The sequence below is a fragment of the Neopelma chrysocephalum genome, unplaced genomic scaffold (assembly GCF_003984885.1).
Source record: "Neopelma chrysocephalum unplaced genomic scaffold, ASM398488v2 Primary Assembly neopelma1_75, whole genome shotgun sequence".
Classification (NCBI taxonomy): Eukaryota; Metazoa; Chordata; class Aves; order Passeriformes; family Pipridae; genus Neopelma; species Neopelma chrysocephalum.
The window spans coordinates 1,532,691-1,545,786 of NW_020897736.1; the positions used below are offsets into that span (position 1 = coordinate 1,532,691).

The window sequence follows — 13,096 nt, forward strand, 5'->3', positions numbered from 1 at the left end:
TTGTCTTTCAGACAGAAGCTGTTTTTTAATGGAATCAATAATTTCCCCACTCAAGAGCTTTCATGAATTCCTCTTCAGTAAAAGAAAGCATCTTGGCAGCTTCAATGTGCATCTTAAGAAAAAACAAAAAACAATTAGGAGCAGAAGGTAAAAAGAGTGAGTGACCAATACAAAATCTTGGATAACTGGGATAGCTCAAAGGGGCTTCAAATTTATAATTTGATTTTTTTTTTTTTTGGTACTGTGGTCTCTCTGCTTTGTGCATCTGAACCTGCCACACAAATATGACACAAATAGCCAAAATCAGGTTTTCCTCATTCATTCAACAAAAGGCCTGTGTGAAGCAGACTTGAAGCTCCTCCACTGAATATTGAGCACACGGGACCTTCAGCTGCCCTTCCCTGGTGCCTCCTGCCAGAAGCTGCAGGGGCAGGGGCAGCCTCCGTCTCTTTCAGGTTCTTCCAGTCACAGTCTGTTTGGAAAGGACAACCAACAGGATCCCTCTGCTCTGAGTAAATGACATTTGTTTGGAAGACAAGGTAAGTGTCTGTCACCTGTCTGCAGTTCTGACACAGCATTTGCAGTTGTTTAAAAATATATTTGGTGCAGTTTTGTGATGCTTGTCTGAGAGTCTGGGTTTGGTTCCCAGTCAAACAGAAATGCTGCTCTGTGACACCATTTCAGTGAATTCACGTTCCAGGGGACAATGAGCTGCCTCACATATAGAACATATGTTGAGTGAGTGCTGTATAGTTTTTCTTCTCAAAATAAACTTGCAGAGCTAGAAGGGCCCTGCTGCTGTTGGGGGAATCCAGGTATCTCCTCAGCATCCTGTTACTGCCAGGAAAATTCTCTTGCACTGGAAATGCATGAGCAGCCTCACTTTCTCTTACTCCAGTTACCTGTCCTCCTTTGCCCTGTGTTGGGCAGGTATTCCAGATTCAAGGGTGTATTTCCATATTGCAATTCTCAGTCCTTGGGATAAGTGTGTGTATTTTGTTCTCTCAAGTTGCCACTTCATACCCAACTATTCTTCCTCTAGGGGCTCAAAAGCTTTGGAAGTGTTTACAAATTGTCTGGTGATCACTGCAGTGCTCAAAGGGTAAATAAAATGTTCTATTTTTTTATCTCTAAGGCTGGCCCTTCTTAAAGGGGGGTCTGCTCAAAAAGCCACCACACATCGCTTGCTTTAGCTCTCTTACAGCTTTGGTTTGAGAGCACAAAAAGTGCACTGAGTTCATCCCAAAATGAATGCCATGAGTTTCAGCAGAGTAGGGTTTGGAGGTGACCCACTCTGTGGGGTTTAGATCCTGTCCTACAGCTCTGCAGCCCACAGCTCTACACGTCTCATGCAGCCGTGGAAGGGAAACTGAGACAAATGATTGCACACATCCCAAGGATTTGTAAGTGAAAGGTTTGATGGAACTAGCAAGTGGAAAATTGTTTGATTTGGGCAACATCTCTTAGTATACAGTCCTCTCACTTTAATTTCCTTTCATGTAAACTCACAACTTCTTTTAGTTTGCACCATCAAAGATCATTTGACTGGTCTGTGCTGAAAATATATTTTTAGAAATATATTTACCCACTCTGCAATGTCAGAGGTTTTTCTTTTCAAGTAAAACACCCCTCCTTTTGGGAACATCCAATACAGCTTTACCAAATATGATAGTTGAATACACTTTGAGCTGTATTCCAGCTGCAGTATTAATCTACTTCTCACTATAGCAGCTTTCTATGGAAGCTGGATCACCAATTGTTCAGCATGAACGGGCAGCACTTATTCTACCACCTCTCCTCTCTTCAGTCTCAGCTTCAGCTGCTAAAGACTCTGCCCACCCTTCCATGCCCTGAGGGAGATGTGAAATGGATGTGGAATCAAATGACTTTCAGAGTAAGGCTACAGTGTGGATGAGAACACCCTTGCAGCCAATGTTACTGCATTGTGTGTGATTCAACGTATGCAGGATATTCCAGGAATTACCAAAGGATGGAGCTCAACTCTCCTCTTTCAGTTGAGTAAATTCACACCTAAGATAAGTGCTCTGCTTTTAATTTTTTCTTTTCTTTCTTTTTTTTTGTCTGACACACAAGGACATCTGCACCTGGACACAACTGTACATGTCCAGAACACCTCAGAATTTAAATAAGAAGAAACAAATGTTCATAGAGAGGGATACACTTTGAGAACCCTGGAAGAATGCAGGTCTAAAACGCAGTGCTCACTCCTGAGGTGTGGCACTGTTAGAGCTGCTGATCCAACAAATAATGTGTGTGTGGGGAAAAACTAAAAAATCTCACCTGCTGAAATGGGTCCTACTGACACAGCACAAGGGGAGTTGCTGTTGCTACCTGCACAGTGTTTGTTCTTCAACAAACAGATATCCTCAGTCAGTAATAACCCTTAACCATGACAGGATGCATTCCTAGTTAGGAATGGGGTCAGTTCAAAAGCAGACCAGCCTTTGCTAGAACACAAAATGTTACCAATAGGCTCTGGGAAAAGTGAGGTTGCTGCCCTCTTGCATTGAAACTTCCCAGTCCTGGGGCTCCAATTCCAAGATTACCTGACTTGACAACAGACACATTTAGCTAGAGGTAGTTTACTGAAATACACCTGTACTCTGGTCCTTACCTTTTGTCTCTTCAAAATATCAATTAACTTTAACTGCTTTTTAAAACCTGTAATTAGCTCTCCTTTTTGTTTCTGCAGTTTCTTGTTTTCTGTTTTTAATTCTTCAATTGTTTTGAGTTCTTGGTTAGCTACATCCTGCCAAGGGAAGAAAAGGAGAAATGTATTATTTATGAAAGTGGTGCTTTTGCCAATGAAACCTGGCATTACGTAAGAAAGTGAGGAACAGTAGCCACCCATTACATTTCTGAAAAGAAATGGGATTAATCAAAATATTCCCACATTAAAGCTTGAAAAAAAAAGTAATCTCAAAGATAACAGCCCTGGTTTGCCTGTGTATGTATTAGGTGTGTATGTGTACTTCCCCCTCTTTCTAAACACATCTTACTTTCACACAAATGAGGAAAATCAGAAAGGCTTTAACTTTATTCTGTACATTTCTTGCAGTAGCATCATCCAAGATAATTTATCCAGGCCTTTGGTGACTTGCTCTAAGTTAATTTGGGACTGCCTGAAAGAGATATGGTGCTTCCAAAGCTGATCAAGCTTTTTGTCTCGCTCTAGCTTTACTGAGTGATCACAGATTGGAAATTGTTTTCCTAAGCCACTGTACCTTGTTGCTCTGCTTCAGTTTGTTCAGCTCCACTTTATACCTTTCCACTTCCTCCAGGGCCCTGTTCAGTCGAACCTCAGTCGCACTCTGACTGGCTGTGGCCTGCTTTTGTACCCGCCTGAGGTTCTCCAGTTCCTAATTGAGAAGCAAAGAGAAAAACAAACATGGTGAATAATGGGTGTTTTAATGAATCCCGTATCAACAGCACATGTACAACAAGGCTCACCCTTGAAAGCTGAAGCGTCTGTGGAGTTCTTTGGCCTGCAGATAGAATCTGCCTCAAAGACAAATCTACCGTTAAAACATCCCCTTCTCCTTTGAAATCTTGAAAAAGGATCTTTCTTATCTTGGATTGATCGTGGAGCTGAGCATGTAAGACCACAGGACTGACTGAAACACCGTCTATGCTCAGAAAGAGAAAAAACTGTCGCCATGTCCACTCTGAGGCAGCTTTTGGAACGGTGGCTCGTGTTCCCAGATGCTTCTTCCCACCTGTTCCTTTTACCTCTTTTCCCCAGAGTTTCCTACAGACAATTACCACCAAGAAGTTAAGGCAGCCCACTGAAGATGGCTGAGGGTAGTAACTGTGTCATCTGGCAGAAAAGAGTTCATCGAGTGTTTATGGCACCGAGCAAAACAGTTTCCTCTTGACTCTGCTGACAGTGTTTCATAGTGCTGGAAGTGGGGAAATGAGAAAAAGAGACCAGGCTGAGGAACAGAATAATCAGACTAAAGATCAGGGAATACAGAGAACAGCCAAAGTAAGAGAAATGAGCAATTCTGGCAAAAAGAGCACATCTTGTCTTTTATGAAAAAGAAATAGACCTTTTTTTTTTGAAGTATCAAATATTTAGTAATGGGCACAGAAGGACTTTTTTTAACCAAATCAAGGTAGAGAGGGGGCCTTGTTGTTAACCTTTTAACCTCAGACTGCTTCAGTAATTGTTCTATTTTCTCAATTCCACACTTGCTCTATGGTGGTTACTTAAGATTTCCGCATCATTTATCCAAGAAATACGTACTAATTGACCTCTTTGTCTTGTATCAAGATGATGGAGCTGTGACTAAAGTCAACTAAATCTTTCATGCTATGTATTTTATTCTGCATTAATATGAAAAGCTTTGAAATACAGTCTTTCAAGCATATAATGACCAAAAAAATAGTCTGCATGCAATGCAAATTACTTATCAGCTAATCATATCATTTAATGAAAGAATTCTAAGAATTCTCTTAGGGCTTTTTGACATTTACTGTCACACATAATACCTTATCAAGGATTTTTTTGCAAGTCATCCAGTGAGGGTATATTGTTAAATGTATTTGACTCCTGAGTTTTTAATCCTAAAAATACCTGAAATAAGTGTTTTATTTTGTAACTAAGCAAGGTTTCTGCCAATTCTTCAATACTTAAAGTAAAAGCAGGATTAATTTTCTCGTATGCTGTTTCTCTAAGAGGTGGGGATAAACTACTATGTTTGAAAAATGCATCCCATTTCAATTTCTGGATTTTCTCCACTGCTCTGACATGGCTGAGGCACTTGAGTGCCAGCAGGGGCTGTGATGGCACAGAGCTCACCCAGGAGGAACCCTCCCAGTGGCCTTCTGTCCTCCCAGCAGCAGCATCCACAGCACCTCTGTCTTTAGGAAGGCTCTGCAGCACCTGTCCTCCCCAAAAAACACTGGAGAGGGAACTTTTACTTAACATCAAGCCCTTCTTAAAGGCAAATTATAAACCCCCCGCACAAAGCCTTAGAAGTAAGAGTACAACTTTGGTGTCTCCCCGACCATTATCTAACATTATAGCTTAGACTGAATTAATGAGTGAGAGAACACAGAGGAAGGAATGTTCCTGTAGACTGGTGGTGAAAAAAAGACAGGAAAGGTGATAGCATTTATTAGATCAATTAGATAGGAAAAAAAAAGAGGAATGCTGGAAAGGAGGGAAGTTTCTGGGAGCATCAGAATTCAGCTGCTGCCTGAGGTGGGTGTTGCAGCAGAATGTTCACAGAGACCAAAGACCAAAAGAATTAAATGTAAAAATAACAATGTAGTTACCATGTTTCAGGTGAATTGTGAAAAGCAGGTGAGACTCTTTGCCTAGGCACATACAAAAAAAGGACCTGAGGGATTAAGGAAATTGCACAAACTGTTGATAAGGAAGTTTGGGGAAACTTGTATTACAGCCAAAGTCTCCTATCATCTGTGTTGGAACAGAAATCACAACAAAAGCAATAAAAGCCCCATAATCAGAGGTTACATTTGTGCTATCTCAACTGCACAGAAAACTTTCTATGGACTGAAAGTATGAGTCTTGAGAGTTTAGCAGCACAGTAGCACCAGTTCAGGCCTGTGTTCACAGGAAATTGCTTTTAAACGTGTCTAGAATTAATCTACACTACATTAATTATATAGTGTTGAGTAATACTTCATACCTAAAAATTAGAACAGTTTTCAGACTCCTAAGTCCACAGGAGAATTAAGCAGTTACTGCAAAATTATTTTTACATGCATGGCTTTTGCAGTTAGATAATTTCTTATAGCAGAAAAAATATGTAAAGTAACTTCTGGATTAGCAGGGAACCATTCATTACATATACTTGCCTTTTTTGCTGCTTTAGTATTTTAAAGGACTACCACTATTTTTCATGATCTGGTTGGGAACCTTGACGAATTCTAGAAAACAACTAGGAGCAACTGAGAATGGTAAATCCAGAACAAAGACAAGTGAGGGAAGTGACCACATTCTGGATACAGCAGAAGTGAATAAACTTTTCATCCCAACAGACATTTCCTAAATACATTCTAACTGTGACTGTGTGCAAGAACCAGCATTGGCTGTCTAAGGAAATGCTGGAAATTGCCATCAATTTAAAACTTTTGTTTTAAGAAGGCTTAAGTGCAGGTCAAACAAACTTAAGTCCAGGATGGTTTGGATATAACCTGTCCTGTCTTGCTTTAAGAGAAGGGACTAAATGACTTTGTAAATCTCTTGGCCCTATTTGCTGTGAGCTGATGAGTAGTATGAGTACTACTGCTGAATATTTTCCCTGACAGAATCACCATCAGGGTACTTATTTAAGGAACTTAAAGCTTCCAAGTATCTGCACAAAAAGCCCACGAAGACCATTTTAGTTGTAAAATGCCAGAACTACAAAGCATTAAGACACAAGCATGCCTACACAAATGCATAGTGTGATTTAACAGAGGTATAATGAGACTTTGTTAGGCTAAGTTGTGTTCCATTTTGCCCAAATGTTTAAGTGAAACATTCTCATTGCACGTGCTACACAATACTCTGTGTGTTGCATGATTTTGAAGTCAACCTCTGTAGCTCTGAGTAATTAAAGAGAAACACATGCTGCCCTTAAGATTAAGTTCCAAACAAACAAAGCTGTGTGTGCAGCCATCTGCTGCCCCAGGCAGGGACACCACTGTGCCAGGGTGGGTGCAGCAGCAGCCTCGGGAACTGGGATTCAGCCACACCACAGTGGATGGTTTTCCAACAGTCCATTTTCAAGAACAAAGACACATCCCTTCCTCTACCTGCAGGACATACTAATATAAGCTGCAGGTGCTTTCTAAAAAAAATGTTCACTAGGTTCTACAGTTTACAATAGAACTCTTATTACAGAAGTAGTTTTTTAACAGTCATAATTAAAACCAGAAAAATAAAACTTCCTTGTATTTTTTAAGATTCCTTTGTGACTTTGACAGCAGTTTCTGAAAAGGTTGTTTTGTCTCTTGCGGGTCTTTTACGCAGGAATTTAATTTTAAAATACAGGAATATGTGATTGTAGAAGCAGAAGAAAAGCAGTTAGCAAAATATATTATTTCTTCCTTTAAAAAAAATGATTAGACCATTTAAAAATACGATTTCTAAAACTACTATCAGAGATTCAAACACTACTGGGATCATTCATATCAAACTAGGGTACAAAGGGTGAGTTGATGTGGGGTTTGTTCCCTTTTGTGAGATAGATGAGAATAATATCTGCAATACCTTTTCTAGTGCAATGACTTCTTGTTGTAACCCTTCACTTTTTTTGTTTGCTTCCTGTGACAACATTTTGTACTTCTCAGTCTGACTCTGCTGCACGCTGATTGTTCGCTGCAGTCTCGTGTTTTCTTCTTCAGTATCTTTAAGCCGAGTTTCTAAATTCTGATTTTGATCATCCTGTTTGGCAGTCAATAGCAGAAAAACCCCACAACTAAATCATTGCAAGGAAGCAGGAGAATAATGCAGTAATAATGTCTTGTAAATAAAAGGCAGTAAAAATACACACACTATAGATATAGAGATAAGTTTTTAAAAATTACATGGCAACAATTAAGAAAACAAACCACCATTTTACCAGCATAATACTTCAAAAAACAGTAACACTTCTTTCATTTAATTTTCTACAGTCTTTTACTTGAAACTGTCTTGTAACAGTATGTAAAACATTTAATTTCTCATAGCTCAAAGGTTTTGAGAAATATCAAAGTGTTATGGAATAATATGAATAACAGTGGGACATAGATATTTTGTGACATTTTTGTGAGAATAGTTAAATGCACACATTAGGAAAAATTATGGGGAAAAGAAAGAGAATATAATTACTGATAAACCAATCCATTATGTTTTAGGAGATTATCTGGTTTTGACTTAAAAGCAAGCTAATGATCCAGGATACATCAAGTATTCAAATTTAAGATTCTCTTAACATCCAGTGAATCCCGTATTCGATTCATGACCTACTGGCAATTACATCCCACATTAAGCATTATAATTCAAGGCATTTTTCTTTTATAACCTTTGAAACTTTATAAGTGAATACTAATGTAGGTTATTTCAGAGACACATTATGCCCTTCATTTCTTTACGAAAAAGAAATTAGGGCACACTCACAGAAATGGAGGCTGTGAAAACAAGTCTCTCCCTGTTGTTCTCTCAGCCCCTTGGAACACAAGCTTCTCACCTGGGAAATCCCTGTGCTTCATCCAAGCTTCCTGTGACCACCTGCACCTCAGAAACTCCCATTTCTTTACATTTAAAACAGGTTTACTCCTTCCTTTTAACAATTGGGCTGTGAATTGGAACCAAACCCAGAATCCACCTCAAGGCTTTGCCTAAATGAAATTTTTGTGACCTTATGAATGTAATCAAGTTATTTTCACAGCAGAGAAACTAGTACCCAGAATGATACATTTACACACAGAGTGCTATGGGAGCAGCACAAGAACAAGTACAAGGTTGTCTTCTGTCATCTGCGACAGTAACTGAAGTCTGTAGTGGTTTTGGCATGGAATGATGAAGTTCAATAGCTACTGACAGAATTGTATTGGATTTGAAAATAAAAATGTCTTTAAAATCAAATGTAACAACTTCCTTCTGATCACAGCAGAAAATATTGAAATGCAGAAGCACCTGTGTTGGTAAAAATGAAATAAAGTACAGATTTAAATATCAAAATCTAATTACTTCTGAAGATTTTCTTCATGTACTTATCTCAAAAGACTCATTTAGTATCATCCTGCTCCTTAACTCTAAATTAAAAGCTTGAGAGAAAACATATAGGTGTTTTGCCATATGTTCTGAATGTCATCATCACATCTGGGCCTGAGGAATAGGTGGAAAAAAGCATTCTGAAGTCAAGAGACCACAACTAAATAATCCAGTTATTGAAAACTGAAAGTTAGTTCAAAACCCTTGCTTGATTACAAGTGCATGAATCAGAGGGGATCCCTCTGGCAGACAAATACAAGCTATTTAAGGTTTTACAGTTCAAGAGGTGTTCGAACATCACTTGAAAATAGATTGCCAGACAGTGCAGATCATAAAACTCTAACAGTGGAATATCAGTGTAGCTTCACTATGCCTTAAGTTCAGCCTGATCTGCCCAAATACGGAATTCCAAATATTGTCCTCTGCATCAACTGTACTCTTGAGAACTGAGAAAGCCTCACTGCTGTTTTGATTACAACATTCCACTTGAAGTGGATCCACAGATCAGCTGTTTCCACACTTCTATCCACTGATGACACCAAAAGCACCCAACTATGTTCCTCAAGCTTTTCTGTTTCTCACTCTGCCCTAAACATCCCTCTCATCCCACCACCTGCCTCTGGGCACCACTCCTCTTCTCTGTACACCAAAATCTGTATTTCACTGCTCCTGTTTCCTCCTCCTTTTTCTCAGGCTCTGGTAACAGTGCCCTTCCAGCAGTGGTGGTTTGGGCACTCTGCAGCACCAGCGTTCCTGCAGCTGGGACGTCTTCACTCCCAGTGGTTCTTTCCTGCCTCAAATTCTTTTTTATTAAGTGTATTTCACAAGCTTTTAGCCCAAGATCACATTCATACAGAAATTACTACCCCTGATACTAAGCTCTTAGTGCATTTTAAAAAATAGAACCTTAGCTCTTAATACTTAAAAAGGAAAGGTTGAGAGAATTCTGTTTTGTGATTATTTGTTGAAGGGGAACCTACTCCATTTCTATAGATAAGAAAATCCAGCTCTTACCTTTTTCTTGCATTCAAACACTGCACTTGCCAGGTCTTCCTGTGTAACACGTAACTTTGCCTTCAGAAATCTGATTTGAGCTTCTGTGTATATAAAAAGTTACATTTAATATCCACAATTACTCATTATTCAATGCAGAAAAGAAGCAAGACTGATGTTAGAACTCCCTTTCATGTTCTTATTTTTAGAAACACTCGACAGTGTTTACAATTATTAAAGAGAAACAGGCAAATAAAACCTCAGATTTCTAAAAAGATTTTGCAGGTTTCTCATTCTCAGGCAAAGCTTTGTATAGATTTTTTTTCTTTTGATGACAACTTGACATCTTTAAACGGTAAAAGATGCATAATTCTCAAAATTGAAACTTATTGAAAACTTGCATCATATTATGCTGTACATTACAGCATTTCTTGAGTCTGAAGTTAAGGGCATGTCTGCACTGCAATCCATCTGTAGCTGCAACTTGTGTAGTTACAGCCAAAGTAATTTTAAACTGAGCACAAGAAGAATTCAATGTCAACTGCAAAGCCCTCTAATAGGTGAATACCCTCCCACACAGTAGTCTATGCTTTCTTAAAGCACAGTATTTAAAATTAAATCTATTTAATCAGGTGGTTTTTTCCAAATGAAGTACTTTCTTGCTCTTGGACAGCTAGAAATGTGTGTGAACAGTTTGTTCTTTCACTTCCTATTCCCCAGATCATTCACAAGGAACTCTCCCTGAACTTCCACAGGCGTGAAGTATGGGAACAGTTTGAGGATCAAGTTGAGTAACACAGGAATAACCATTATTCACAGTAGTCATAAGGGGAAAAGAATAAAGCAGAGGAGGAGTATCTGGAGCAGAGTGGATGGGTACATGTGTTCATTTGCTGCAACAGGAGTTCTTTTCATTTCACCCACCTTCCCTTAAGAACTGTCAAATGCAACTTAAGCTGTAACTCTGCAGAGGCCAATAATAAGTAGGATTTAGGGAAAACTCCATGAAAAAATAAGATACAGACTGATATCCTTGCCAGCTTCTGGTAACTGGTGGCTATCGAGATGGAGACCATATCGAAGCCCTTGCATTTAATCCCCTCTCAGGTACTTCTACACTATTAAGTTGTTTGATTTTCTTCATAAGACTGTAGTTTACTGTAGTTTGGCATTCACAATATCCTGTGGCTAATTTAATTGTGCATTATGGGAAAGAGAAACACTTTGTACAGCTCGCTTTAAATCCAATTTAATGTGGCATTTACTAGTGTTTGCATCACAGAAAGGCAGCTTTCCCTTTACATTACTGTTTTCATTACAGATCTTTCATAGTGCCTTTAATTGTTTTGTTTTCAAACTGAAGATTCAAGTTCAAGCTGTTCCACACTTCTAATTGCCTCTGTACACTCTTAGCTGTATCTTTGCTGGTTCTACATCCTGGATTTGAGATGGGGTGTGCAGAACTGTGTTCCATACTCAACATGGGGCAGCATCCATTATATCACAGCAGCATGGTAACAGTACAGTATTTTGGTTTTGTTATCTTCTGAAGGATTTGTAACAATTAATTTGCCTTTTCCACTGTGAACAGGCAGTAAGTTTATGCTTTTTGGAAATGTCATAATTAGCCATAGCAGGTGTAATTGGAGTTATGTCGCAGGTGTATTTATTGTGAAGTAGGTGTAATTGGAGAGTTGTATTTTCTAACAGTGTTCCTTTGCACTCTTTAGTACAGAATATCAACTTGCACTCTATCACCTCATTCAGTACCGTGAGATTATTGTGCAATACTTCAACACCAGTTTTAACTGTTCTAAAATCACTGTTTCATACATAAATTTCTTTACCAGCTGTCATTTAGCTGTTGTGAACAATGTAAGCTCCATGACAGATCACTCTAGGGCTATACCACTACCTGTCAAAACTGCTGCTTTTTACCATTTTGTTTCTTCTTTTACTCAGCTATTAGTCCACAGACAACTTCTGTCTTAGTCAGCTGTGTGTCATTAAGAGCACTTAGTAGTAAAACCTGTGAAAATCCAAGTGCACAACTAGAACCAGATCAGTTTTGGGAAGTGCCTGTGATCCAAATAGGCTTGAATTCTCACAAGAGGTAAAGATAATTAAACAATTAGCTTCCTAACTGGTCAATTTTAGTCACCTGATGAAGCTGGTAAGAGGGAGGAGTATCCCTTTATAGGATGGTCTTAGGATATAAAGTAACCGACACCCTCGGGGGAATTGGTAAACAAGAAAAGGGTGTTTGAGAGACTCTGATACCCTACAAGAAAGAATGGACCTCTTGAATTCCTGGGATAATCTGAAGATTGACATGAAGTGCAACAATACATTCAGGTATTTTGTTCTTATGGGGGGTATATTACATAAAAATAGAGCTTCAGCCTTCTGTATGTCTGTGTGCTTCTGTCATTGCTTGTTACCACAGAGTTGAGTTATAACCTGAGAAAAATAAGGTGTAAGCTACTGTGTGGGCAGCAGAATGGCTGCACTGCGGTAACCTGTAATCATGAAATAAAGACGTGGAACCCAAGCCCTGGGAGAGCACTGTGAGAAGCTCAGGGAAAGGACGATGTTCTGGAACCTTCTCAGCCCACTGGCCTAAGCAGCCAAGCAAAGGCATGTTGGCCCAAGGAATCTCTTACAGGAGATTCCCACTGAGGGATCAGCCCTCTCTGTAACAGGAACTGCTTAATACCTATATCTGTTTCTTGTGAACACCATAACTGTTCTGTGAGTCTCACAATGCTGGAATGCTCTGCAGTAGCTTCTTTAGTATATTAAGGAGGCATTCAGAGTGTTATAAACAGCCAATGTCACATGTAAAAAGCAAAAATCAATCCAGAGTATTTTCATTTCATCATTAAAGTTACAGAAACAACTCTCAGTACTCAAACATATGGCCTTGGTCAGTGAGACCTGATTACTTGGCACCAGTAATAACTCTTATTGAGTTACCTTGAATTGATTTGGTGTAAGCTTCCAGTGCAAGCCAAAGCAATTTCTTTTTAGTTCAAGGAGAAAGAACTATAAAAAAGACAGCTGAGGGTGTGTATAGGGAGACTTGGTAACTGCAGATGTGCACAGAATTACATGAGGTTAAAAATCTAACTATTCCTGTGTTGGAATGTTGTAGATATCAAGTTGTTAGATTAAAAGGAGAGGGCTCAGGCACTTTGTGCAAGTGTGGTGGATCTCTGACTTTATGCTTGCTTTAGCATTGTAAGGAACCACACAAGCTCACTTTTATCACACCAGAGCCAAAAAGATAGATGCACATTGTTCCTTTAGCCTCTGTGGCAAATGTATCAATCCCCTTTCCTGTTCTGTGTCTAGGACAGACAAAAACACATC

The 13,096-nt window shown here is 39.1% G+C and overlaps 1 protein-coding gene across 2 annotated transcripts in view; it reads right to left on the reverse strand.

The window, feature by feature from the left end:
* Positions 1–13,096, reverse strand: part of TEX9 (testis expressed 9) — a 22,378-nt gene continuing 9,282 nt past the window's right edge. For both annotated transcript variants that reach the window (XM_027688163.1, XM_027688164.1), the window contains 5 exons: positions 9,746–9,828; positions 7,247–7,420; positions 3,246–3,380; positions 2,636–2,770; positions 1–112 (listed from right to left, as the gene is read on the reverse strand). In XM_027688163.1, coding sequence (XP_027543964.1) covers positions 35–112; positions 2,636–2,770; positions 3,246–3,380; positions 7,247–7,420; positions 9,746–9,828 — 605 coding nt within the window. In that variant the 3' untranslated portion in view covers positions 1–34. The remainder of the gene's footprint in view (positions 113–2,635; positions 2,771–3,245; positions 3,381–7,246; positions 7,421–9,745; positions 9,829–13,096) is intronic.